General features: G+C 42.8%; 1 protein-coding gene across 2 annotated transcripts in view; it reads left to right on the top strand.

Moving 5' to 3' along the window:
- abhd17c (abhydrolase domain containing 17C, depalmitoylase) overlaps positions 1 to 19,230 on the top strand; it is a 71,844-nt gene extending 52,614 nt beyond the window's left edge. For both annotated transcript variants that reach the window (XM_070858687.1, XM_070858686.1), the window contains one exon: positions 17,548 to 19,230. In XM_070858687.1, the coding sequence (XP_070714788.1) occupies positions 17,548 to 17,767 (220 nt within the window). In that variant the 3' untranslated portion in view covers positions 17,768 to 19,230. The remainder of the gene's footprint in view (positions 1 to 17,547) is intronic.
- Positions 19,231 to 26,452: the final 7,222 nt, after the last annotated feature.

Raw genomic sequence — 26,452 nt, 5'->3', positions numbered from 1 at the left:
ACACTCCATCCCTTCTTTCAAGTCGTTAATATAGATTGTAAATAGTTGGGGTCCCAGCACTGATCCCTGTAGCACCCCACTAGTTAGATTGCCAACCCAAGAATGAACCATTTATCCCAACTCTGTTTTCTGTTCGTTAGCCAATCCTCTATCCATGCTAATATATTGCCCCCAACCCATGAACTTTTATCTTGTACAGTAACCTTTTATGTGGCACCTTGTCAAATGCCTCCTGGAAGTCCAAATACACCACATCCACTGGGTGGCAGTGTGAGCTGTGAGGAGGATGCTAAGAGGCTGCTAGGTGACTTGGACATGTTAGGTGAGTGGGCAAATGCATGGCAGATGCAGTATAATGTAGATAAATGTGAGGTTATCCACTTTAGTGGCAAAAACAGGAAGGCAAAATATTATCTGAATGGTGACAGATTAGGAAACGGGGAGGTGCAACGAGACCTGGGTGTCATGGTACATCAGTCATTGAAAGTTGGCATGCAGGTACAGTAGGCGGTGAAGAAGGCAAATGGCATGTTGGCCTTCATAGCGAGAAGATTTGAGTATAGGAGCAGGGAGGTCTTACTGCAGTTGTACAGGGCCTTGGTGAGGCCACACCTTGAATATTGTGTACAGTTTTGGTCTCCTAATCTGAGGAAGGACATTCTTGCTATTGAGGGAGTGCAGCGAAGGTTCACCTTACTGATTCCTGGGATGGAAGGACTGACATATGAAGAAAAACTGGATCGACTAGACTTATAATCACTGGAATTTAGAAGAATTAGAGGGGATCTCATAGAAACATATAAAATTCTGACGGGATTGGATAGGTTAGATGCAGGAAGAATGTTCCTGATTATTGGGGGAAGTCCAGAACAAGGGGTCACAGTCTAAGGATAAGGGGTGAGCCATTTAGGACCAAGGTGAGGAGAAACTTCTTCACTCAAATGTCCTGCCACTGCTTTAATAATGGACTCCAACATTTTCCAAGCCACAGATGTAAGGCTAACTGGTCTATAGTTTCCTGCTTTTGTCTGCCTCCTTTTTTAAATGGGGTTCATTGGGTTGGATAGCTGTGTCTATGAGAATTACAGTTTTTATTAAACTTAGCTTCACTGTCTTCATTCATATTGAAATAGCTTCGCACATTCTGTAGAATATTGATCTCCATTCTGGGCAGAATAGGAGAATATGACTCTAGCTGTCCATAACATCAAATGAGTGCATATTTAACCATTACTATTTCATTGTCACTTTGGTCTTTATGTGGAAGGGACTTGCAATCTTGCTAAAGAAAATTGCACTTTACAAAATGTAGTTAAGATAGTATCTAGGTGGGTTACAGCACAATTCCAATTTCAATAGCTATACCATCTCTCTAAACCTTCATCATTGTAGCATCTCTTGAAGATTCGTTATCACTTCTTTGTCTGTGTTAGCTGCAGCACTAAACCTAAACAAATGTACAGAAACCTCTTCTCTTGTAGATAATGGTGGTAGGTAATGGCCATTGCAGGGAGCAGCGTGCGGTGGCCCGGCCTGGAAATTGGCACGGTCCCTGCCTGCAAGACCATCAGCAGGCCGGGGCCATTAGAGGGAGTAGCGTGCGGCGGCGGCATACCACTGCAGGGAGCAGCTGGTGCTGCTGCAGGAGGGCGACTGCTGCAAAGCCAGGTCGCTGATTGCGGTGCAGGCAGGCACAGCAGGGGTGGACGAAGGAGCGGCAAGACTTTGTATATGGAAGTGACCGGGGCCCAGGAGAGGTGTGAGTTTGGGCCTCAAGAGGCGAGGGCCCAGGGGCAGCATGGGCCAGCCCACATTGCGATATGTGTGCGCACTAGATCTGTGCTGCAGCGCTGGTCTCCAGTCGTCTTGGTTAATCCTTGCCACTGGACCAAGGCCTAGCTCTGACAAGCCCTTGTGGTGGCTGGTGTGCAATGGCCACCACATGTTTTTTTTTAAAATCCATGCACAGACATCTTCCACCCTTCAGGATATAGTTTGGGATCTGGAACATGGAAACACCTGTGAACGCATCCCTTTTTGGCGTGGAAGCAAGTCATCCTCACTTTGAGGGACTGCCTATCATGATGGTGATAGCTGTGAATGTTGTTAACCCTTTCGTTACTTTGCTGGACAATCCATCTCCGATTGGTTTTGCAAACCTGTACTAGTTTCTCTTGCCACTGATTCTGCAGCACAGATCTCTGAATTCTCCAACAGATAATCAACTAAAATTGGACACTCCTTTTCCAGGAAATGACAGACTTGCTAAATAACCACTTTGTATTGGTCTTCACAGTAGAGGATGAAAATAAAATACCAGAGCTACAAAGAAAAAATAAATAAATCAAGGGGTGGAGCTAACTAGATTCAATATATTTTTTAAATGCTGATGGAGAAACATAATGTTATTTAAAGATAGACAAATCTCCAGGACCCAATGGTTTCTACCACAGGTTATTAAAAGAAGTAGGCGAGAAAATTGTTGATGCTTTAATCATGATCTTCCAAAAAACACTCGATTGAGGAATTGACCCCTTGGATTGGAAAATTGCCATTCCACTGTTTAAGAAGGGAAAGGGAGAGAAACTAGAAAATTATAGACCTATTACTCTTATCAGTTGTGGGGAAGTTACTAGAATCTGTTGGGGACAGAGTGATTGAGCAGTTGGACAAATGAGCTGATCAGAGAGCCAGCATGTATTTCTAACAGGCAAGTCATGTCTAAAAGGGTTAAATTGAGGGCAGGTTGAATAGACTAGGTGCTATTCCTATAGAAGATTAAGGGGTGATCTAAATTGAAAGTGTTTAAGATGATTATAGAATGTGGTAGGGTCTCTGGTGAGAGAGTCCAGAACCAGGGGAACACACCCAACCTTAAAATGAGAAGTTGGCCGTTCAAAAGTGATGTTAGAAAGCACTTATTCACACCAAGGGTAATGGAAATCTGGATTCCCAAAGCTGTATTTTAGGCAGATTTGTTGTTCAGATTTATTAACAATGTTGTCTCCACTTAATAGCAGTTGGACAACTATAAATTGCAATCTGGTTTCTTCATTGGTGGTTAGAGAAGAAACAGTGTATCAAATTTGGTTAAAGAAAATTCCTAAATTTTTTTGAGGCGTAAGGATTTTAAAAACTTGAAAACTGCATAAACAGTGTTTTGAGAATGTTTGCTTATGGAAATTTATGTTTGTTAAAGACTACATAAGTTAGTTTCATACAAAATGTTATACTTTCACACTCCTGGTACATGCCAGGAGTGCACATCAGGAAGTTGTGCATGCCCAGTTTATGATCAGAAATAAACACTTTTGCTTCAATGCTTTGTCAGGAACATAAAGTTATGAATCAGCTGACAAGGGGAAAACTGTTATGGGGGGATGCTTGAAGGCTCAAAACAGCTGAAAAGGTGTCAGCTGACGGGCAGGAATACATGTGGGTTGAGCCCTGAAGGTTCAAAAGGGGCCAACAGCAGATCTTTCTCCCAGTGATCTCCGAACCTGGGAACGATTCCTAGTCTCCCTGACCAAGACCACCTTCAATACTGCTGGCTCCTGAAACAACCCCCATCCCCCTGGCTCTTGTCCAAAACAATGACCTCCTGAGACCTCATCCCAATATTGCCACAAGCTAGGCCACTTTCTCAGGGCTCCCAGATCCAAAGGCTACCCCAATGCTGAGGTTGGTGCCCTAGTCATACTACTTTGCATAATCCCGTTCTAAAGCTTCCAACTAACTGAGCTTTTTCACAGGTGATCTGGTGTATTTTCACATTTATTGCAGTTTTATACCAATTTCTTTTTCTGTTTTCTTCTTGGTCAGTGCCACAAGAGAGTAGCTAGTAATACACTGCACAGAGGTTTGGTTTAATTGTATCGTGGTCTTATTCTCTGTCAGAATTATAGGCAAAAATCTATTTGCAAAGACCAGTTGTTTGGAATGAACAGAAACTCTCCCACCAACTGAAAATTTATTAATGGGCTGCACACAATCAGGATCTTGTATCACTTTAAAAGTTAATGATAGTAATCTATCTGAGGGGTGGAGTGGAGTGAAGAGAAAGAAAGCCAGACATTTCATCCTCTATACTGTCTGCAGCCAGAAGAGCAGTTAAACTCCTACACTGTCCCTTCACCAAACAATTCAACTCTGATTCACCTGAGCCTATGTTTACTTAAGACAATAATTAAACTTTATGGCCTTAAAGGGATAGCTCCACCATAGCAGCAAAATATATGTTGTATATTACAAGGCGTATCGCTTGTGTCCTTTGTACATCATTCATCATAGTGAGTAACGCTGTGGAAGATCTGCGTAATACATCTATCTAATCTATTGAAAGTCTCCTGTGTAGCTTGCATTTCCTGTCCACACAACCTATTTCATGCATTGCAAGTTTTAGTTATGCTTTTTGTGACTGCATTTTACATGGGAAAACCCTTAAGTCAGCATTTACCTGTCATGTTATTGCAGGTTTCTCAGCATTAAGTAACACTATTGTGCCTTCTGGCCAAGTTGCTCACCACCTCTAACTCTACTGACACAACCACCCTCTGTTCCAGGATCATGCTGGAGAGCAAATCCCTGCATTTTCTCCACTATCATCATCTCCTTAAACCCACCTTGCCACCAATAACAAGTGCAAGGACTCACTTATCACTAAAATTGAGGCCTACGTTCAGCTGCCTCTGCTGCTTCTCCAGCTTCCACTTGCTCCCCTGCCCTAGTCCTGAACCCACGTCTGTCTCTAGCTTCTCTCCCATCTCCTCTAATTTCCTGTTCTGGGCTTATTTTGTCCATGAGAGCCACCTCTTTCTCCTATTGACCCTATTTGGTTACATAAACTGCTGATCATCCAACTTTCCCCTTGCTGCCATATTATCTGATATTGTAAATGGATCCTTCTCCTCAGTTATCATTCCCCTCTCTTGCAAAACAGTCATCACCCCCTTGTACCTCAAAAAAAATCTTGGAACGTGTGGTTGCTTCCCAAATCTGTGCCCCTCATTCCCTTAACTCCAATTATGAATTTCTCCAAACAAGTTCCCATCCCTGCCACAGCACCAAAATGACACTAGAGGAGGTTGACAGTCGACTGTGTCAAAGGCTGCAGAGAGGTCAGAGAGGAAGGATAATGCACCATGGTGGTGTTTGTGAAAATAACACCATGGTGCATTATCCTTCCTCTCTGACCTCTCTGCAGCCTTTGACACAGTCAACTGTCAACCTCCTCTAGTGCCTTTCCTCTCCTGTCCAGCTCAATGGAATTGCCCTTGCTTGGTTGGACATTTATCTGTTAGATTATAGCTACAGCATCTCCAGCAATGGCTTTTTTTCCCACCCCCACACCATTACCTCTGTGTCCCCCAAGGATGTATCCTTGGCATATTCTCATCTTCACTTACATTTGCCCTTTTGGTGACATCATCTGTAGATATGGGGTCAGCTTCCACATGAATACTGGCAACGCCTAGCTCTACCACTTCACTACCTCTGTTCTTCTGATACCAAGGATGAGTCACAATTTTCTCCCGTTAAACATCGGGAAAACTGAAGCCATCGTCTTTTAATCACTACCAACTCCATACCCTTGCCAGCGACACCATCCCTCTCCCTGGCCACTGTTTCAGGCTGATCCAGACTTTTCAACCCTGAGCTGAGTTTCTAACCCCATATACTCTCCAACACAGCCTACTTTTACTTTTGTAACATTACCTGCTTCTACCCCTGCCTCAGCCCATCTGCCACTGAAGTCTTTGTCACCTCCAGACTCAAGTATTTCAATACCTGGCACCCATCATTTCTTAAACTTCAGCTTATCGAAAACACTTCTGCCGATATCCTATCCCAGACTAAGAAAAAAGAGTTCTAAACTCTTTTGCTTACCCCATTCATTTTTGTCTGAATACGCCTCTGAAGATATGCCTCTTCAATGTTTTAAGAGGACTATTTCAAGTATGGGACATAACATGATCCATCAATCTCTGGGCACTAGAAGGGTCAGGCTCAGCATGGACTATGGCGAAGACTTAGAGGGTCCTTTGCTGAATCAGTTAAGAGAGGGAGTACAGCAATGATGTGTAGCTGGTGGAAAATATAAAAGGAGCCCATTTGAGCTATAATGCAGGAGGATAGGGTGATGTAGCATGGATTGGGCATGAAACGAAACATGAGCACAAATGGTGATGTGATGTGAGGAAACATAGACTACTAAATTTGAAAGAGCGTTGCACAATGCAATGAACTGACAGAGCTAGGAAATAGGGTCCCGTGCAAGGATGAAATTGGGAGGAGGAAGAAAGAGAAATGGTGCGGTGGTGGGGAGATGAGCTAGCAGTGGGTTCTGCAAAAGGGATGGGGTGGAAAGGTCAATGTCTTGGTCATGACCTCCCCGCACTGAATCCAAAAGTTGCCCTCCTACATACCACCCCCAAAACAAACCCAAAGACCCACCTGGATCCTTCCCTTACATTCCAGGAACCCTTGGCCTATGACCCTCACTAGATCCTGGAGATGGCTACTCCCAGCTTTCATCACTGCAAAATGCAGCATCTGTCACTTCATTGCTCCCTTCCCTGCCTTTCTTCCACTTCCTATCAGAATGGAAAGGAAAAAAGACTGAGAAAATACACGTGAAAGATAAAGGAAAAGACAACCAAGAAAGAAAGAGAAGTAGCAACTCTGACACAGAAGACTGGTAAGAAAGAGGCCAAATGCTCCAGCTCACTGAACGGTGCCACAGAAGATCCACTAGTAACATTGTAAGCCTTGCATATAATGCACACTTCCTGTATACATTCACTTTGCCTCCTATTGTCATGATTTTTCAGTCACATCATTGCTGTCACCACTTTGATGTCGGACACTAGAAATCCACAGAAGTTTACACCACAGAAGGAACTATTTGACCCATTTGTGTGCGCCAGCTCTTCACTTGAGCAATCTAAAACTAATCCTTGTATCTTCCCCGGTTCAAATATTTATCTACTTTTTCCTTGTAAGCTGAGTCTGTGCCTCACCCGCACTCAGTGGCAAAGCACTTCAACAATAACTTGCGTTTATATAGTGCCTTTAATGTAGTAAAACGTCCATGTGCTTCACATGAGTGTTACCAAACATAAGAACATAAGAATTAGGAACAGGAGTAGGCCATCTAGCCTCTCGAGCCTGCTCCGCCATTCAATAAGATCATGGCTGATCTGGCTGTGGACTCAGCTCCACTTACCCGCCCTCTCTCCATAACCCTTAATTCCCTTATTGGTTAAAAATCTATCTATCTGTGATTTGAATACATTCAATGAGCTAGCCTCAATTACTTCCTTGGGCAGAGAATTCCACAGATTCACAACCCTCTGGGAGAAGAAATTCCTTCTCAACTCGGTTTTAAAATACCCCTGTATTTTGAGGCTGTGCCCCCTAGTTCTAGTCTCCCCTACCAGTGGAAACAACCTCTCTGCCTCTATCTTGTCTATCCCTTTCATGATTTTAAATGTTTCTATAAGATCACCCCTCATCCTTCTGAACTCCAACGAGTAAAGACCCAGTCTACTCAATCTATCATCATAAGGTAACCCCCTCATCTCCGGAATCAGCCGAGTGAATCGTCTCTGTACCCCCTCCAAAGCCAGTATATCCTTCCTTAAGTAAGGTGACCAAAACTGCACGCAGTACTCCAGGTGCGGCCTCACCAATACCCTATACAGTTGCAGCAGGACCTCCCTGCTTTTGTACTCCATCCCTCTCGCAATGAAGGCCAACATTCCATTCGCCTTCCTGATTACCTGCAAACTAACTTTTTGGGATTCATGCACAAGGACCCCCAGGTCCCTCTGCACCTCAGCATGTTGTAATTTCTCCCCATTCAAATAATATTCCCTTTTACTGTTTTTTTTTCCACCAAAGTGGATGACCTCACTTTCCGACATTGTATTCCATCTGCCAAACCTTAGCCCATTCGCTTAACCTATCCAAATCTCTTTGCAGCCTCTCTGTGTCCTCTACACAACCCGCTTTCCCACTAATCTTTGTGTCATCTGCAAATTTTGATACACTACACTCTGTCCCCTCTTCCAGGTCATCTATGTATATTGTAAACAGTTGTGGTCCCAGCACCGATCCCTGTGGCACACCACTAACCACCGATTTCCAACCCGAAAAGGACCCATTTATCCCGACACTCTGCTTTCTGTTCGCCAGCCAATTCTCTATCCATGCTAATACATTTCCTCTGACTCTGTGTACCTCTATCTTCTGCAGTAACCTTTTGTGTGGCACCTTATTGAATGCCTTTTGGAAATCTAAATACACCACCTCTATCCACCATGCTCGTTATATCCTCAAAGAATTCCAGTAAATTAGTTAAACATGATTTCCCCTTCATGAATCCATGCTGCATCTGCTTGATTGCACTATTCCTAGCTAGATGTCCCGCTTTTTCTTCTTTAATGATAGTTTCAAGCATTTTCCCCACGACAGATGTTAAACTAACCGGCCTATAGTTACCTGCCTTTTGTCTGCCCCCTTTTTTAAACAGAGGTGTTACATTAGCTACTTTCCAATCCGCTGGTACCTCCCCAGAGTCCAGAGAATTTTGGTAGATTATAACGAATGCATCTGCTATAACTTCCGCCATCTCTTTTAATACCCTGGGATGCATTTCATCTGGACCTGGGGACTTGTCTAACTTGAGTCCCTATAGTCTGTCCAGCACTACCCCCCCTAGTGATAGTGATTGTCTCAAGGTCCTCCCTTCCCACATTCCTGTGGCCAGCAATTTTTGGCATGGTTTTTGTGTCTTCCACTGTGAAGACCGAAGCAAAATAATTGTTTAAGGTCTCAGCCATTTCCACATTTCCCATTATTAAATCCCCCTTCTCATCTTCTAAGGGACCAACATTTACTTTAGTCACTCTTTTTTCCGTTTTATATATCTGTAAAAGCTTTTACTATCTGTTTTTATGTTTTGCGCAAGTTTACCTTCGTAATCTATCTTTCCTTTCTTTATTGCTTTCTTAGTCATTCTTTGCTGTTGTTTAAAATTTTCCCAATCCTCTAGTTTCCCACTAACCTTGGCCACCTTATATGCATTGGTCTTTGATTTGATACTCTCCTTTATTTCCTTGGTTATCCACGGCTGGTTATCCCTTCTCTTACCGCCCTTCTTTTTCACTGGAATATATTTTTGTTGCGCACTATGAAAGAGCTCCTTAAAAGTCCTCCACTGTTCCTCAATTGTGCCACCGTTTAGTCTGTGTTTCCAGTCTACTTTAGCCAACTCTGCCCTCATCCCACTGTAGTCTCCTTTGTTTAAGCATAGTACGCTTGTTTCTGACGCAACTTCCTAATCCTCAATCTGTATTACAAATTCAACCATACTGTGATCACTCATTCCGAGAGGATCTTTTACTAGGAGATCATTTATGCTTTCTGTCTCATTACACAGGACCAGATCCAAGATAGCTTGCTCCCTTTGTAGGTTCTGTTACATACTGTTCTAAGAAACAATCCCATATGCATTCTATGAATTCCTCCTCCAGGCTACCCCGTGCGATTTGAGTTGACCAATCGATATGTAGGTTAAAATCCCCCATGACTACCGCCGTTCCTTTTTCACATGCCTCCATTATTCCCTTGATTATTGCCCGCCCCACCGTGAAGTTATTATTTGGGGGCCTATAAACTACGCCCACCAGTGACTTTTTCCCCTTACTATCTCTAATCTCCACCCATAATGATTCAACATTTTGTTCATTAGAGCCAATATCGTCTCTCACAACTGCCCTGATATCATCCTTTATTAACAGAGCTACCACACTTCCTTTCCCTTCTTGCCTATCTTTCCGAATCGTATGTAGTCCCCTGTATGTTTAATTCCCAGTCCTGGCCACCCTGCAACCATGTTTCTATAATGGCCACCAAATCATACCCATTTTTTTATGATTGTGACACCGAGCCACATAGAGATATTAGGACAGATGGTCAAAAGTTTGGCCAAAGATGTAGGTTTTAAGGAGTGACTTAAAGGAGGAGGAGAGGCTTAGGGTGGGAATTGCAGAGTTTAAGGCCTAGACCGCTGAAGGCTCGGCCACCAATCGGGGTTGCGAAAGAGGCCAGAATTGGAGAAACACAGAGATCGTGGAGGGTTGTAGGGCTGGAGGAGGTTACAGAGATCGGGAGGGGTAAGGCTATGGAGGGATTTGAAAACAAGGATGAGAATTTTAAAATCAAGGCGTTGCCAGACCTGGAGCCAGTGTCGGTCAGTGAGCACGGTGAATGGGAATTGGTGCGAATTAGGACACTGGGCAGCAGAGTTTTGGATGAGCTCAAGTTTATGGAGGGTGGAAGATGGAAGGCTGGCCAGGTGAGTATTGGAATAGTCAAGTCTGGAAATAACAAAGGCTTAAATAAGGCAGGGGCGGCGTCTGGCGATGTTACTGGCGAAGTGGGTGGTCTTGGTGATGGAGCGGATATGTGGCTGGAAGCTCAACTCACTGTTTCATGCTGTAATAACCCTCTAGAATAGATAAAGAAAATTCCCCTATCATCTGTTTGTACTATGTGGCCGTTTTAAATTGATGACCTCTCATCCGTTACCTCCCAATCTTTTGGTAAAGAAGGAAACGCTATCCTAACTAAACTCTTCAGAATCTTAAAAACCTCTGTTAAATCTCTCTCTAGCCTTTTCTGCTCCAGTGGAAGTATTCCAAGTATCTCAATTGTTAAATAACTTTAGTTTCCCATTCCTAGGGTCTTCTGGTGAATCTAGCTGTACGCTCCCAGTGGCTTCAATGTCCTTTCTATGGGCCCAAGTTTCCACATGATAAAAAACGGGCGCCCCTCCGAGCTGGGTGCCCGTTTTTCGCGCCTAAAATGGCGCCGGAAAAAAAACTCGCGATTCTGGAGAGCCCTGCAGCTCCCTGTCTGTTTGGTGCGGCGCCCAGGGGGGCGGAGCCTACACTCGCGCCGATTTTGTAAGTGGGAGGGGGCGGGTACTATTTAAATTAGTTTTTTTCCTGCCGACAACCCTGCGCATGCGCGTTGGAGCATTCGGGCACGCGCAGTGTGAAGGAAACATTGGCACTCGGCCATTTTTGTAGTTCTTTGTAGCTGTTAAATTTTTGAAAATTTTTTAATAAAAGCACATTGCCATCAGCACTGAGGCTTCCTGCAGCCTTCTCACTGTCTCCTTCCCGCCCGCCGTCTGGAACGGCTTCCTCCCCCCCCCCCCCTCCCCTGCTGCGGTCGGTCGGTCCCGCACTCCCTCCCTCCTGCCCGCCGTCGGGAACGGCTTCCTCCTCCCCCGCCCCCGCCCCCCCCCCCTCCCGCCGTTGGGAACGAACGAACTTGTGAGGCTGGCTGAAACACTTTCACACAGGTTGGAAGATGGTTTATTTAATCTTTTCTTTGCTTATAAATGTTTATTCAGGTTGGATTTATTTGTAGAAGTATAAATAAGGATTTATTGTAGAATTTAATGACTTCCCTTCCCCCCCCCCCCCCCCCCCCCACCTCGTTCTAGACGCCTAATTTGTAACCGGCGCCTGATTTTTTTTAATGTGTAGAACGGGTTTTTTCAGTTCTACAAAAATCTTCACTTGCTCCATTCTAAGTTAGTTTGGAATACGTTTTCACTGTGGAAACTTTGAAATCGGGCGTCAGTGGCCGGACATGCCCCCTTTTGAAGAAAAAATTCTGTTCCAAAGTAGAACTGTTCTACCTGACTAGAACTGCAGAAAAGAAAATGTGGAGAATTGCAATTTCTAAGATAGTCCGTTCTCCACCAGTTGCTCCTAAAAAATCAGGCGCAAATCATGTGGAAACATGGGCCCTATAATTGGCCTCCCAAAACTGCACACAGTACCCTGTGACCATTTCCTTGTACCAATTTATCATTACTTCATTTTTGTACTCTTAGTTGCTATTTATAAAACCCAAAATACTACTGGCCTTTTTATACAGTATTATCTACTTGCACTCGCACTTTCAGGGAATTATGAATTAGAACCCCTTTATCCATACCCTTTTGCATTTTTGCGTGTGTGCACCCATTCTTTTTCGTTCCCAAGATTTGTTACCTCACACTTCTGCACATTGCATCTTCCCATTCCTTTAACCTGCCTTTGCCCGCAAGTCGTTTATAGTACTCCCAAGCCCCTGCACCACTGTTGTAGTAATCAATTTTAAAATCACTCATTCTACTCCTCCAGTTTGGCAACCCCAGGCTCTCCCTCCACAACGAATGGCGGCCTCAGAACCATTCCCCAGAGCTGCCAAAGCCCAGAATTGCCCCAAGTGCAGCTAACTTTTTTACGCAGCAAGTTATGATGATCAGGAATGCACTACCAAGGGTGGTGGAAGCAGATTCAATAACTTTCAAAAGGGAATTGGGTATATACTTAACCAAGAAACATTTGCAGGACTATGGGGAAAGAGTGGTGGTGGGACTAATTGGATCACTCTTTCAAAAAGCCGGCACAGGCATGATGGGCGAATGGCCACCTCCTGTGCTGTTATTCTATGAATCCCCACATTTGCCGAATACTGGTAAATACCAAGTACCTATCTTCAACTGGTACATCATTTTGTGTATCTTCCATTTTGAAAAGCCACTTATTTTTCACAGAATTTGATGGCCAAAAAACAGTACAAAACACAGAAAATCATGTAACACAAATAAAACTTGACTTCGGTCACTGTAAATCACTGACGATATGTTGTGCGCCACATGGGGCCGTAAATTGCGCACGCGGTCGAAGAGGCCCCGCAAGTTCCGGGTTTAGGCGTGCACTGCGCATGTGCCTAAACCCGGCACTTGCGATCTCCTATGAATGCGTAAGTAAAGGGCCTCCGCAGGTGGAGAGTTGGGCCCAACTCCTGTCCGGCAAATGACCTTAAAACTCTTGTTTTAAAAGATAGAAAAAATTAATTTTATGGGTTATTTTTATATTAAAAACACTAAGGTAAGTTTATTATTAACACTATTGAAACATTTTTTTTAAATGCAAATTTTTTTTCTAAAACAGTTAATTCAATTTCTATGAATTTTAAATAAGTGAGGTTTTTTTAAATTTATGTATTCTGTTTTCTTTGTTTTTTGGGGGTATTCCCATTACTATCAATGAGAAAGGACTTCATTTTTGGTCCAGCCCACGTGATCCCTAGATGCGTTTACCCTCCTGGGATGCGTGGGCCTCTGCTGGGCTGCGCATCTAGACCTCGGAGCCTAAGTGTTCATTGCTGTGGGACCACCAGGTACTTTCGTAATTATTTTTGAGGTTGGAGGTATTCGCCGGCAGGAAGCCTCCGACCGCAATATCTGGGCTATGGTATTGTTATAATGTTACATTTTTTTAATTTGTTCTTTGGATGGGGGCAACATTACAAGGTAATATTTATTGGCAGTGGTGTTGGACTGGAGTCACATGTAGGCCAGACCAAGTATGGGGTGGCAGGTCCCTTCCCTGAAGGACATTAGTAAACTAATTGGATTGCTACAACAATCTGGAAGCCTTCCATAGTCACAAATTACGAGATTTATTGACGATGTCATTTGAACTCTCGGTCTCTGGGTTGCTAATCCAGTACCATACCATACCCACTAGGCGACTGTATCCTTCATCGTGAGTCAATGAATATGCCGCAGGAGATTTGGTAGTGTATTGCATCCATGTGTCACGCGTCACAGGTGCAAAATAAAAACGTTCTAAAGAAAAAAGTACACTAGTTGCTTAAGACTAGTGCTTTTGGCCTGGAGCCTGAAACATGCAAATATTTTCTAATTTGTGCCGTTTCCTCAACAAAGTGATTTAAAGCTGACTTTCTGGCCTTAAAGAAGCACAGCTCAATCTTAGCAACAGAAAAATACATTGTGCATTATCGGATTTAACCCACCTGTCATTAAACTGTGTATCATCTGATTTACTGTGACATGATTAGGACACGAGTCTTGTAATTTGTGCTAAAGTTTATGCAGTACAGTCACTAAGTGTAATGTGAAAAGTTGAAAAAAAAAGGTACTGGTTGTTTTGAAAGTTACAGCTGCTGAGTTATGTAGTGGAAGAGCAGAGATCGACAATTAACTGCTGTAGTTCTCTGGCAGAAACACTCAAATCTCTGTCGAACATTAAATTGATTAAGCACTTTGCTGTGAAAATAAAGGGCTGATGCCGAAAAATAAAATGAACTGGGGGAGTCCAGTATATAATTACACTGGAATTCAAACTTCTCAGATCTGAACTAGAGAGAAAAACAGTCGTGAAACAATGTCAATTTAATGCAGTGTCACCCAATAGAAATTGTTAACTAGCCATAAGTGTGTCTATGCCAATGTGTTAGCCACATCTACTAATTTTAGTAGAAGGCACCTTACAAACACTCGCACCATACAGGTACATCACGTTACTGAACAAATATCTACCACCATTCAGTAACCAAGGATGTAATCACTCAATAATCAAAACACACTGCTTTTCATCTTACCATTCTACTAACAAACACAAAACGGTTAAAGTACACATGACAGAGTATTGAAATCACATGCCAGACGATGGTATCAATTGGTTGGGAGTTAGGAGACAAAGTAGAAATAAAAGATATGTACTTTGATTGGAGGGATGTGACCAGCGGTGTTCCCCAGGGATCTGTACTGTGGCTTCATCTTATCACTATTTGTTAATGACTTGGATGAAGGAATACAGGTACAACGTTCGAAATCCGGAATGTTCTGGATGGAGTCCGTGGAGTCCGTGCCGGTTTTGGGGTTTTTCCAGATTTCAGACAAGAAAATCAATGGGCTGAAATCCGGAATCCTCGACCGAATCCATGCTGGGTTTTGAGCGACGAGGTCCGAAATCCGGCAAAACCCAAAATCTGACACGGATTTAATCGAGGATTCCGGATTTCAGACTATTGATTTTCTTTTCTCAAATCCTGAATCCTCGACTGAATCCGTGTCAGGTTTTGCCAGATTTCGGACCTCGCCACCCGCCAATCCTCCGCTTCTCGCCGATTCCCGTGGCGCCCCCCCCCTCCAGGCGCTACGCTTTTTACTGGTTTCCTCATCTGTCGCCATCTTGGCCGCCTGAAAAATGTCTGGTTTTCAAACAATAATTCTGGACGACTCTATCTGGGATGCGCAAAATGTCCGTTTTTCGGACAAGTCCAGTTTTCCGAGTTCCAGATTTGGGACGTTGCACCTGTATATCCAAGTTTGCAGATGACACGAAGTTGGGATGGGAGCAGGAAGTTACAAAGGGACATGGACAGATTGAGAGTGGGCAAAACTATTGCTTTCAAGGCTGGGGTTGTTGGATTTTTCTTGGGTAATCATATTAAGAGATATGGGTCAAAGGCAGCTAAATGGGATTGAGGTACAGATCAGCCATGATCTAATTGAATGGCCGAATACCCTTGAAGGGCTGAATGGCCTACTCGCATTCCTATGTTCCTATTATTCAGTTTTTAGTTACAATTAAGAAATGTAATTAGCCACATTTGGATTTGCAGTTAGCTACATGTGACTCGTGGTTACTGTATTGGCCAACACTGGTTTACTGAGTCGAAGAGCGGGTTTTAAATCTTCCTTCATGGATATCTTGCACCAAGGGATATAAAACAGCAGTTTGTATTAATAGCAGTGAAAAGTGCTGTTATTTAACTCTTAGCAGAAAGCTTTCTACAGAATTAAGCATAATCATTTGCTTTGCCTAGCCATTTGCTTCATTGATGAACTTTTTAGACCCAATGAACTTGCATTTATATAGCGCCACAGCAGGCCATCCCAAAGCGTTTCACAGTGAATGAATTACTTTTGAAGTGTAGTCACTGTTGTAATGTGGATAAGCATATGAGGGAGAAGGGAATAGATGGTTATGCTGATATAGTTAGATGAGGAAAGACAGGAGGAGGCTCGAGTGGACCATAAACGCCGGCGTGGATTGGTTGGGCCGAATGGTTTGTTTCCGTTCCGTATATCCTGTGTAGGGAAACGTGGCAGTCAATTTGCACCCAGCAGGGCCCCAGGAATCGCATTGAGATAAATGACCAGATAATTGGGTTTAGTGATGTTGGTTGAGGGATAAATATTGGCCATAATGTTGGAAGAACTACCTTGCTCCTCTTCAAATAGTGCCATGGGGTTTTTTATGTCCACCTGAGAGGATCTTGGTTCAGTGTCTGATCTGAAAGGCAGCACCTCTGACACTGTAGTAGCAACAACAACAACTTGTATTTATATAGCAACGTTAGCATAGTAAAACATCCCAAGGCACTTCAGGAGTATTATCAAACAAAAGATTTGACAGAGTCACATAAGGAAAAATTGGGCAGTTGGTCAGAGAAGTAGGTTTTATGGAGCGTCTTAAAGGAGGAATGAGAGAGGGAGGTGGAGAGGTTTAGGGAAACATAGAAACATAGACATAGAAAATAGGTGCAGGAGTAGGCATTTCGGCCCTTCTAGCCTGCACCGCCATTCAATGAGTTCATGGCTGAACCTGCAACTTCAGTACCCCATTCCTGCTTTCTCGCCACACCCCTTGATCCCCCTAGTAGTAAGGACTACATCTAACTCCTTTTTGAATATATTGAGTGAATTGGCCTCAACAACTTTCTGTGGTAGAGAATTCCACAGGTTCACCACTCTCTGGGTGAAGAAGTTTCTCCTCATCTCGGTCCTAAATGGCTTACCCCTTATCCTTAGACTGTGACCCCTGGTTCTGGACTTCCCCAAGGGAAGGGATTCCGGAGCTTGGCAACAGAAGGCACAGCCACCAATGGTTGAGCAATTATAATTCGGGATGTTCAAGAGGGCAGAATTAGAGAAGCGAGGCCGGTGGGGGGGGTGGGGCGGTGGGGGACGTGAATCGGAGATTAGTGATGGGGAGGGGCGAGGCCATGGAGAAATTTGAAAACCAGGATGAGAATTTTGAAATCAAAGCGTTGCTTAACCAGGAGCCAATGTAGGTCAGTAAGCACAGGAATGATGGGTAAACAGAACTTGGTGCAAGTTAGGACATAGGAAGCTGAGTTTTGGATTACCTGAAATTTACGTAGGGTAGAATGTGGGAGGCCAGCCAGGAGTACATTGGAATAGTCAACTCTAGAGGTAACAAAGGCATTGATGAGGGTTTTAGTAGCGGATGAGTTGAGGCAAGGGCGGAGACGGACGATGTTGCGGAAGTGGAAATAGGCCGGTCTTAGTTATGCTGTGGATATGTGGTCGAAAGCTCATTTCAGGGTCAAGATTGTGAACAGTGTGGCTCAGCCTCAGCACTGCATTGAACTGTCAGCCTAGATTATGTGCTCAAGTGTTTGGGGTGAGGCTCGAACCCACAATCTGCTGACTCAGACGAGAGTGCTCCACTGAACCAAGACTGACAGCTCATCTAAATTGGGCCGTTTCGAGCAAGTAAATCTAAAACTTGGCGTTCTGTTTAATTTTTTGACACCTAACTATTTGGCTAATAAATGTGATAAAACTAGTGCTGATGTTTAATGCTTTAATACTTTATAATTGCTTTTATTTCTCAACTTTGTTTTCATCTCTTTCAGCATTGACAAGATAACCAAGGTAACTTCTCCTGTGCTGGTAATTCATGGCACCGAAGATGAGGTGATTGATTTTTCCCATGGTCTCGCAATGTACGAGCAATGTCCAAGAGCAGTGGAGCCCCTCTGGGTTGAGGGAGCCGGACATAATGACATTGAGCTTTATGCACAGTACCTTGAAAGACTGAAACATTTCATAGGTCATGAGTTACCCATCTCTTGAAGACTGTTGTATGGATGTTTCCCAGGCAATTGTGAATGGGAGAACTGATCTGTGAAGTAATTTGCACATGGTTTAACTGGATAACTGTAGCTTTCGACAATGCAAGAAGCTATCAACTTTCAGGCTGATTCATTTGAAACACTGAACAAAATCTCAGTCTCTTTATACCAGGGAAATTCATGTGATTTATGTACTTTGCACATGAGAATGTTCACCTACTGTAATTTTGAAGCAGTTTTTGATGGTTATCAACCCTTTCTTTCCATTTTGTTTCCTGCATTCCTTAAAATTGTAATTCATTCATCGGGGTTATCGAATTTTTTTTCTGGCCACAATTGTATGTCACACAGACTTTTGACTTGTTTTGCAGCTCGTATAACGTAACACAATGTGGCAGGTCATGTGATTGTGGCTTCATAAATAAAACAGCTCTTCATTGAAGGATTGATCAATCCAACATGATGAATGTGACCTGAATGTTTATCACATTCTTGATATTTCTAACATTGCCTCAAAGTACTGTATTTGGAAAACTGTGAATTTGGAAAGAAAATTTCCACTTCTTTGCTAATGAACACAAGTTATTTTGAATGGTCTTAATGTTCCAATATTTGTGGGAGGTTTTTTTCCATAGTAAAGATGTGAACAATACCTCAAGTACTTTCCTAATGGTGCAAAACATGGCATGTAGCCGAATACTTTTTTTCACAAATGTGTAAATTTATGAACTATTTTGACTTTTAAAATTTTGCTGTGTATTGTCTTTCAGAATAGGTAATATAACACTTTTCACTCGCAATCCCCACTGAAGTTCGTATTCCTAAAATAACTGTTGTATCTTCATAAATTGCAATGTTTGTATATGATGTCTTTCAAGGTTATAGAAACATTTTCTGTTTCAAAAAGTGTTGAGAATAGATGTGATAACTGCCTAATTTGATACAGCTTTATCCTGTGAAACGTGTTTGATTCGTCAATGTAACTATTTTTACCCTACTTAACATTCAACTTTAAAAAATCTGTTACCATTTAATTTCATAAATTTACACATCTGTATTTTATACGGGAACAGATGTAATTTGCTAACTTTAGTTGGAACAACCAGTGATTTGAGGTTATGATTTTGACACTGGAATCACATTATGCATATGCATAAAGAATGCAAGACATTGGGAATAACACTACTAGACAAACAAATCAAAGCCTTAAATGTACTGTAAGCCTCCGATTGCTGTATATTTGATTTCAGTAGTTCATTGTTGTAAGTTGTTACACAAGCAACAAATAGTTGCAATGGAATGAAGGATGCATGGAATTTAGGATGAGACTTTTAAATTAGCAGAACTGTTTGTGTACAGTAAAATGCAACAAGAAACAATCACACAATTGCATTTGGTGTGATCTGCCAAAAGAAATTGTGATTTCAAATCTGGATTAAACATTGGAAATACTGTGTAAAACAAGCCTTTTGACTAATTGTACAGTTCCTTTTTTTTTCAATTATTTAGATTTTTGTACCAAAGCAAGATGCAAACTTTATTCTGACTTTCTATACTCCAAAAATATTAGTGAGTTGTCTTTCTTTCAAACTCCCTGTGCTTTGATCAATTGAAGATGAGAAGCAGACCCACATATCAATGCCATCCTGAAAGCTGCAGCAAGAAGGTGTGTAAAGAAGAAATAAAGAACTTGCATTTATAAAATGCCTATCACAACCTCAGGATGTCCCAGAGTGCTGTACGGCCAAATAAGTGTACCTGAAGTGTAGTCGCTATTCTAGTGTGGAGAAACGCCACAGCCAATTTGAACACAGCAAGATCCACAAACAGCAATGAGATATGACCAGATAATTTGCTTTAGTGATGTTAGTTGAATGATAAATATTGACCAGGACACCCTCAAAGCCTCCTTGATAAAATGCAACATCCCCACCGACACCTGGGAGTCCCTGGTCAAAGACCGCCCTAGGTGGAGGAAGAGCATCCAGGAGGGTGCTGAGCACCTTGAGTCTCATTGGCGAGAGCATGCAGAAATCAAGCGCAGGCAGCAGAAGGAGCATGCGACAAACCACAGACTCCCCACCCACCCTTTCCTTCAACCACTGTCTGTCCCACCTGTAACAGAGACTGGGGTTCCCATATTGGACTGTTCAATCACCTGTGAACTCACTTTGAGTGGCAGCAAGTCTTCCTCGACTTCGAGGGACTGCTTATGATGATGATGATGATGCAATGTTGAATCATTTTTCCTGGTACCATTATGGTGATGTGCATGACTTTAAAAACATGTTGAAAGGCTAAAATGGTACTCATTCTGATTAACTGCACATAGTCAATTGGAAACCCAACTTCCTGCCTGCTGTTAAGGATGCAGAGACCTACATTGTTCAATTCAGTTTGTTTTCCTCCTGCCATATTTGTCACTCATTGCTTTTGATCTTTTGAGGAAAGCCCAGTTAGTCTAACTCGATTCTATATTGCCTTGAAGCAAAGGCAAAATTTATAATGTCAAGCTATTGTCAATGGCTATCAATGCAGAGAAATGAGAATTATAAATTTTGGAAGGAAGAAGGAGCAGAGGCAATATAAATAAAATGGTATAATTTTAAATGAGGTGCAGTAGCAGTGAGACCTGGGGGTTCACATACACAATTCTTCAAAGCTGGTAAGGCTAGTTGATGAAGCTGTTTTTAAAAACATATGGGATCTTGGGCTTTATAAATAGAGGCATAGAGTATAAAAGCAAAGTTATGCTAAACCTTTATAAATCACTGGCTATGCCTTAGCTGGAATATTGTGACCAGCTCTGGGCACCACACCAAAGGAAGGATGTCAAGGCCTTAGAGAGGGTGCAGAGGAGATTTACTAGAATGGTACCAGGGACTTGTGTTATGTGGAGAAGCTGGGACTGTTCCAGACAAGAGCAGAGAAGGTGAAGGGGAACTTTAGTAGAGATGTTCAAAATTAATGAATGCCTGTGTTGTAAGATTCTTTGACTATTTAAATATCAGATATTTTCATCAAGCTCATGGAATGCTTGGGTGTAAAGTGCAGGGGGTAATTCCCTGATCTGTCGCCACCCACCTTATACCCATTGATTTCCAAGGTTCCACGGTGGTGTACTTGCTCCTGTGGTACATGCAAGAAAAGGACAGGCATGGTAATTAGGAAATAGGGGGCATAACCGGCTGCACCTCTTCATTTTCCTCTCTTTCCCACCCCCCACCCTGCCAACGTTGGAAGAACACCCATTTTACACGACGCCCAGAAGAACTGGAGCTTAAGTCCTGTGTTCAGCCCCACTCCAATAGGCAGATTTGAGAGGGGCAGGCAGCAAAGACCAAAGGAGGCGAGTTCCTTTTCCTTTCAGAGGCAGCAACACCGGAAGCTTTCTGACTGCAGTTTTTGCCACTACTGAAGGTCTCTTCGACTTACAACAGCAGCTGTATTCCCACACCCATTTCCAGTGCAAGGCCCCGCGAAGAGGGGAACCTGCGACAGGAGTGCATTTGTCGAGGCTAATGACCTGAACTCACCAATATGGGTGGCTTCAGCTTAGACGAAGTGCACTGTGGCTTGTCTAGCGCTGAGGTGTAAGGAAAGAGGAACAATTGGCTCCCATGTATGAAGTTTCAAGTTCTGCATGTACAGAAAACTGCTTCTTGTCTTCGATGTTTCTCAATCACAGTTTCACAAAGTATAGCTTACTCTAAACTTGAGAGGGATGTTCAGTATTAAAGTAAAGTAAAATAAGTAAAACTTATTCCTTGGCAGAGTTAGCTGTGTTCTTTGTCCCCAAAACTGGAAGAGTTCATGTATCGAGCTTGCATCTGATGGACATGTCCTATTCAATGGATAAGCTAAGTTCTCAAAGCGAGCTTACTTGGGTCATCAAGACCGTTGTCATTTCCGATGCCGATTTGATTCAGCAGTTTTACAACTGCGAATGGAACTGCTTTTGCAAATTGGTGGTTGTGACAAATATGAAGCAGTTCTGCCTTGGTCTGGTACCTGTCCCTTTAAATTATATGCAATACGAGAGTTTAAAAAGACACTTCTGTGACCTCAGCCTAAACCATGACATCTTTAGCAAAGTTAGTCTCTATTGTCTCCTGGTAACATGCTTGATGGAATCCACTATATGATTTTTAAATATATACAGACTTGGTGAGTGTTTCAGGCCTGGGCGGCAAGTGTTTCAGGCCTGGGTGGTGATGGGCTATTATTTAAGTGAGGTTGGCAGTTGTAGCAACTGATTGAGGTTATTAAAAAGAGAAATTTGAGAATTGTTTGGAGAATAAAGTTGAATCGACCAAACTGAAACTTTCACAGAAATACAGGTAGATTTTAGCCTGTTCCTACAACTTGTAAGGGAACAAGGAGGGGGGCTGTGTATAGACAAACAGGTTAAATATAGATGTAATATATTTAACCTGTTGTAAATAAATTATTTACTTGTTCATTGTTTATTAAAATGAGAACAAAGCCTGATGCAATTTATATTGCTTAATGAGGATGGATGAAAGATCCTGTGGAATCAAAAGAACACCAGTAGATTAATAATAAATAACACACCAAGATTAGTTGTCCCAAGCATGTTACTGAATAAATTGTAGATCGTGTAGCTAGTTTAAGGTATAGGGAGATGACATTCAAGATATGAGAACTGAAAAAATACTGAGTTTTTTTAAAAAAAAGGTATAACCCAAAAATATAACTGGCACTTTAAACTATTCTCCAGTGAAGAGCAGCCCAAATCCTAAATATACTTTTAGGAGGCATTAATGGGCACCCAAGTTAGCCCTCCCCCCCCATCTCCCCTAGTAATGGACGTATTGTGTGATGTAGAATTGAGTATACAGACCAGGGAACAGCTGTGGTCCATTGTATGATAACTAAGCTTAAAAAATTTAGGAGTAGATTTTAAATCAAATTCATTATTTTGATTTTGTGACCTTGATGTTTGAAAAGGTTCTGCAATTTAAAAAAAAAAAAAATTTCTTGATGTGTCCACCCTTAGTTGCCCGGAGGGAATTAAGAGTCAGCTTTGTAGGGTGCGACTTTAAAAAAAATTAATTCACAGGATGTGGACAGCGCTGGCGAGACCAGCGTTTATTGGCCATCCCTAATTGCCCTCGCGAAGGTGGGTTGAGCCGCCGCCTTGAATATACCTGAGTGGGTTGCTAGGCCAGTTCAGAGGGCAGTTAAGAGTCAAGCACATTGCTGTGGGCCTGGAGTCAGACCAGGTAAGGATGGCAGATTTCCTTCCCTAAAGGATACTCGTGAACCAGATGGGTTTTTACGACAATTCGGTAATTTCATGGTCACCATTACTGATACTATCTTTTCAATTCCAGATTTATTTAATTGAATTTAAATTCTCCGGCTGCTGTGGTGGGATTTGAACTTGTGTCTCTGGATTACATAATCACTGTGGTACCATATCCCTATGTCTGGGAACCATTTGGGTTTTAATGACAAAATGGTAGCTCTCGTAGTTTTTTTCTGGTGCTTGTCCACAAATAACAGGATTTATTGGATTCGATTTCACAACTTGTTACAGTGGGTTTTGAGCTGGCAACTCTGGGTTGTTAGACCAGTGCCATAACCATTTGGTTAGTGCACCAAGGAGGTGTTAAAATCAACTATCCAGCATTAAATGAAATCTGTTTTCTTTTTAAGTGCAGTGTTCTCAGCATGATCAGCCAGCAAGAAACCAGTGGCGTGAGACGGCAAAGCAGCTGCTAAAGAGCTGGGAGATTAGCCTGAAGCTGAAGAATAATGAACATCAGCAGGAGAGTAGCGAGGAGCTGTGGGAGAGGAAGGAACAAACGCTAAAGGGCAGGCAAAATGCCTGACAACTGAACCACTGTAATGTAGAAATAGAGTATGGGCAAAGACCTTTCTCTCACACTCCTGCTGGCAAAACCTGGGGAGATGATTCAGAAGGGATAAAAGTACATATTTGCACATTGTGTGTGTGTGTACCTGCCTCCGTCAGTGCAAGCACATGATATATAATAAACTATTGAGTGAGTAAATAGAAATAATTCAGTAAACTACTTAAAAAGAATATCTACTGTTATAAGTACATAAATAGGTAAGGCAGAATCCGAATCTGGAGTGATGTGTATAGTATTGCATGATGTAGACCTGACTAGACTAGTGTACCATGCAGGGTGAATACACATGACGATTGAGTGAATTCTACTGTTAACCACTTTGTTCGAAAGTAGCCCAGAAGGCTGGTTGAATGCATTTGTCCAGTTCCCTTCCTTTGTTGTACTAGGTTGGCCACCGACTGGAATATGTATTCCGAAAACCTTTCCTGCCCACGTATGTTATGGAGTGTAGCCAGCTGGTCCTCAAGCTCAGTAATCAACTGCTTGAGCAAGAAAAACCTCCATCGCTGCTTGCATGTATAGTCCTCATTGGATACTCTCTAGATCCAGGATTTCCCACATCATACATGCTTGTTATCAAAATCATATGTGACTGTGACCATTGCTGAACTATCCCTCCTCAGCCTTCTCCACCTGTCTGCAGCCTTTGACACTGTTGACCACACCATAAAAACATAAATAGGAGCAGGAGAGGCTATTTGGCCCCTCGAGCCTGCTTCGTCATTCAATAAAATCATGGCTGATCTGATCTTGGCCTCAACTCCCCTTCCCCGCCTGCTCCCCATAACCCTTGATGCCCATATCGTTCAAAAATCTGTCTATCTCCACCTTAAATATATTCAATGACCCAGGCTCCACAGCTCTCTGGGGTAGAGAATTCCAAATATTCATGACCCTCTGGGAGAAGAAATTCCTCCTCATCTCCGTTTTTAAATGGGCGACCTCTGATTCTGAAATGTTGCCCCCTAGTTCTAGATTCCCCCACGAGGGGAAACATCCTCTCTACATCTATCCTTTCAAGCACCCTCATAATCTTATATGTTTCAATAAGATCACACCTCAGTTTCTAAAATCCAATGAGTATAGGCCCAACCTGCGCAACCTTTTTTCATAAGACAATCCCTTAATCTCAGGAATCAACCTTGTGAACCGTCTCTGAACTGCCTCCAATGCAAGTATATCCCTCCTTTAAATAATGAGGAGTACGCAGTACTCCAGGGGTGGTCTCACCAATGCCCTGTACAGTTGTAGCTGGACTTCCCTACTTTTATACTCTTTTCCCCCCCCGCCCCCCCTTGCAATAAAAGCCAACATTTCATTTGTCTTCCTAATTACTTGCTGTACTTGCATGCTAACTTGTTTGTGTTTCATGTACAAGGACACCCAGATCCCTCTGTACCGCAGCATTTTGTAGTCTCTCCATTTAAATAATGATTTGCATTTTTATTCTTCCAACTAAAGTGGATAACCCCACATTTTCCCACATTATACTCCCATCTGCCACATTTTTGCCCACTCACTTAGCCTATCTATATTCCTTTGCAGATTCTTTGTATCCTTTTCACAACTTGCTTTCCCACCCATCTTTGTATCATCAGCACATTTGACTACATTACATTTGGTCCCTCCATCCAAGTCATTAATATAAATTGTAAATAGTTGAGGCCCCAGCACTGATCCCTGTGCCAAACTGAAAATGACCCATTTATCCTGACTCTCTGTTTTCCGATAGTTAGCCAATACTCCATCCATGGTAATATATTACCCCCAACCTCATGAGCTTTTATCTTGTGCAGTAATCATATGTGGCACTTTATTGAATGCCTTCTGGAAATCCAAATACACCACATTCATTGGTTCCCCTTTATCCACCCTGCTCGTTCCATCCTCAAAGAATTCTAGCAAATTTGTCAAACATGATTTCCCTTTCATAAAACCATACTGACTCTGCTTGATTCTATTAAGATTTTCTAAACATCCTGCTACTACTTCCTTAATAATGTATTTCCCAATTATAGATGTTAGGCTAACTGGTCTATAGTTTCCTGCTTTCTGTCTCCCTCCTTGAATAGGGACATTACATTTGCGGTTTTCCAATTCGCTGGGATCTCTCCAGAATCTGGCGAATTTTGGCCATCAGGTCCAAGGGACTTGTCCATCTTTAGTCCCATTAGTTTGCTTAGTACTTTTTCTCTAGTGATTGTTTTAAGTTCCCCCCTCCCTATAGCCCCTTGATTATCTATTGTTGGGATGCTTTTAGTGTCTTCTACCGTGAAGACTGATACAAAATATTTGTTCAAAGTCTCTGCCATTTCCCTGTTTCCCATTATTAATTCCCCAGTCTCAACCTCTAAGGGACCAACATTTACTTTAGCTCTTTTTTATATACCGTATATACTCGCGTATCATGCGACTTTTGAAGACCTAAATTGTAACCTAAATTTGGGGGGTCGCATGATACGCGAGATACAAAATTTGCGGGTGTGAAGTGCTGGCCAAGATTAGGCTGTTAGGCTGTTGAGCAGACCGTATCCACGCTGAATCTCGGCAGGTATCTCCTGGGCTGGATTTCAGCCTCTATTGTCGCTTGTACTGTATCGGGGGGATGAGAGAGAGTCGCGGAGGTCGGGGGGGGGAGAGAGAGTCGCGGAGGTCGGGGGTGGGAGGAAAGAGACCGGACCGGATCCGACCTGACCCCCGCTCTCCCTACCCCAGCGACCCGACCTCCGCTCCCCCAACTCCCCCCCCACCCGGCAACCCGACCTCCGCTTCCCCCCGGTGAC

The sequence above is a fragment of the Pristiophorus japonicus genome, chromosome 17 (assembly GCF_044704955.1).
Source record: "Pristiophorus japonicus isolate sPriJap1 chromosome 17, sPriJap1.hap1, whole genome shotgun sequence".
NCBI classification, from domain to species: Eukaryota; Metazoa; Chordata; class Chondrichthyes; family Pristiophoridae; genus Pristiophorus; species Pristiophorus japonicus.
This window is presented reverse-complemented; position numbering and strand designations above follow the sequence as displayed.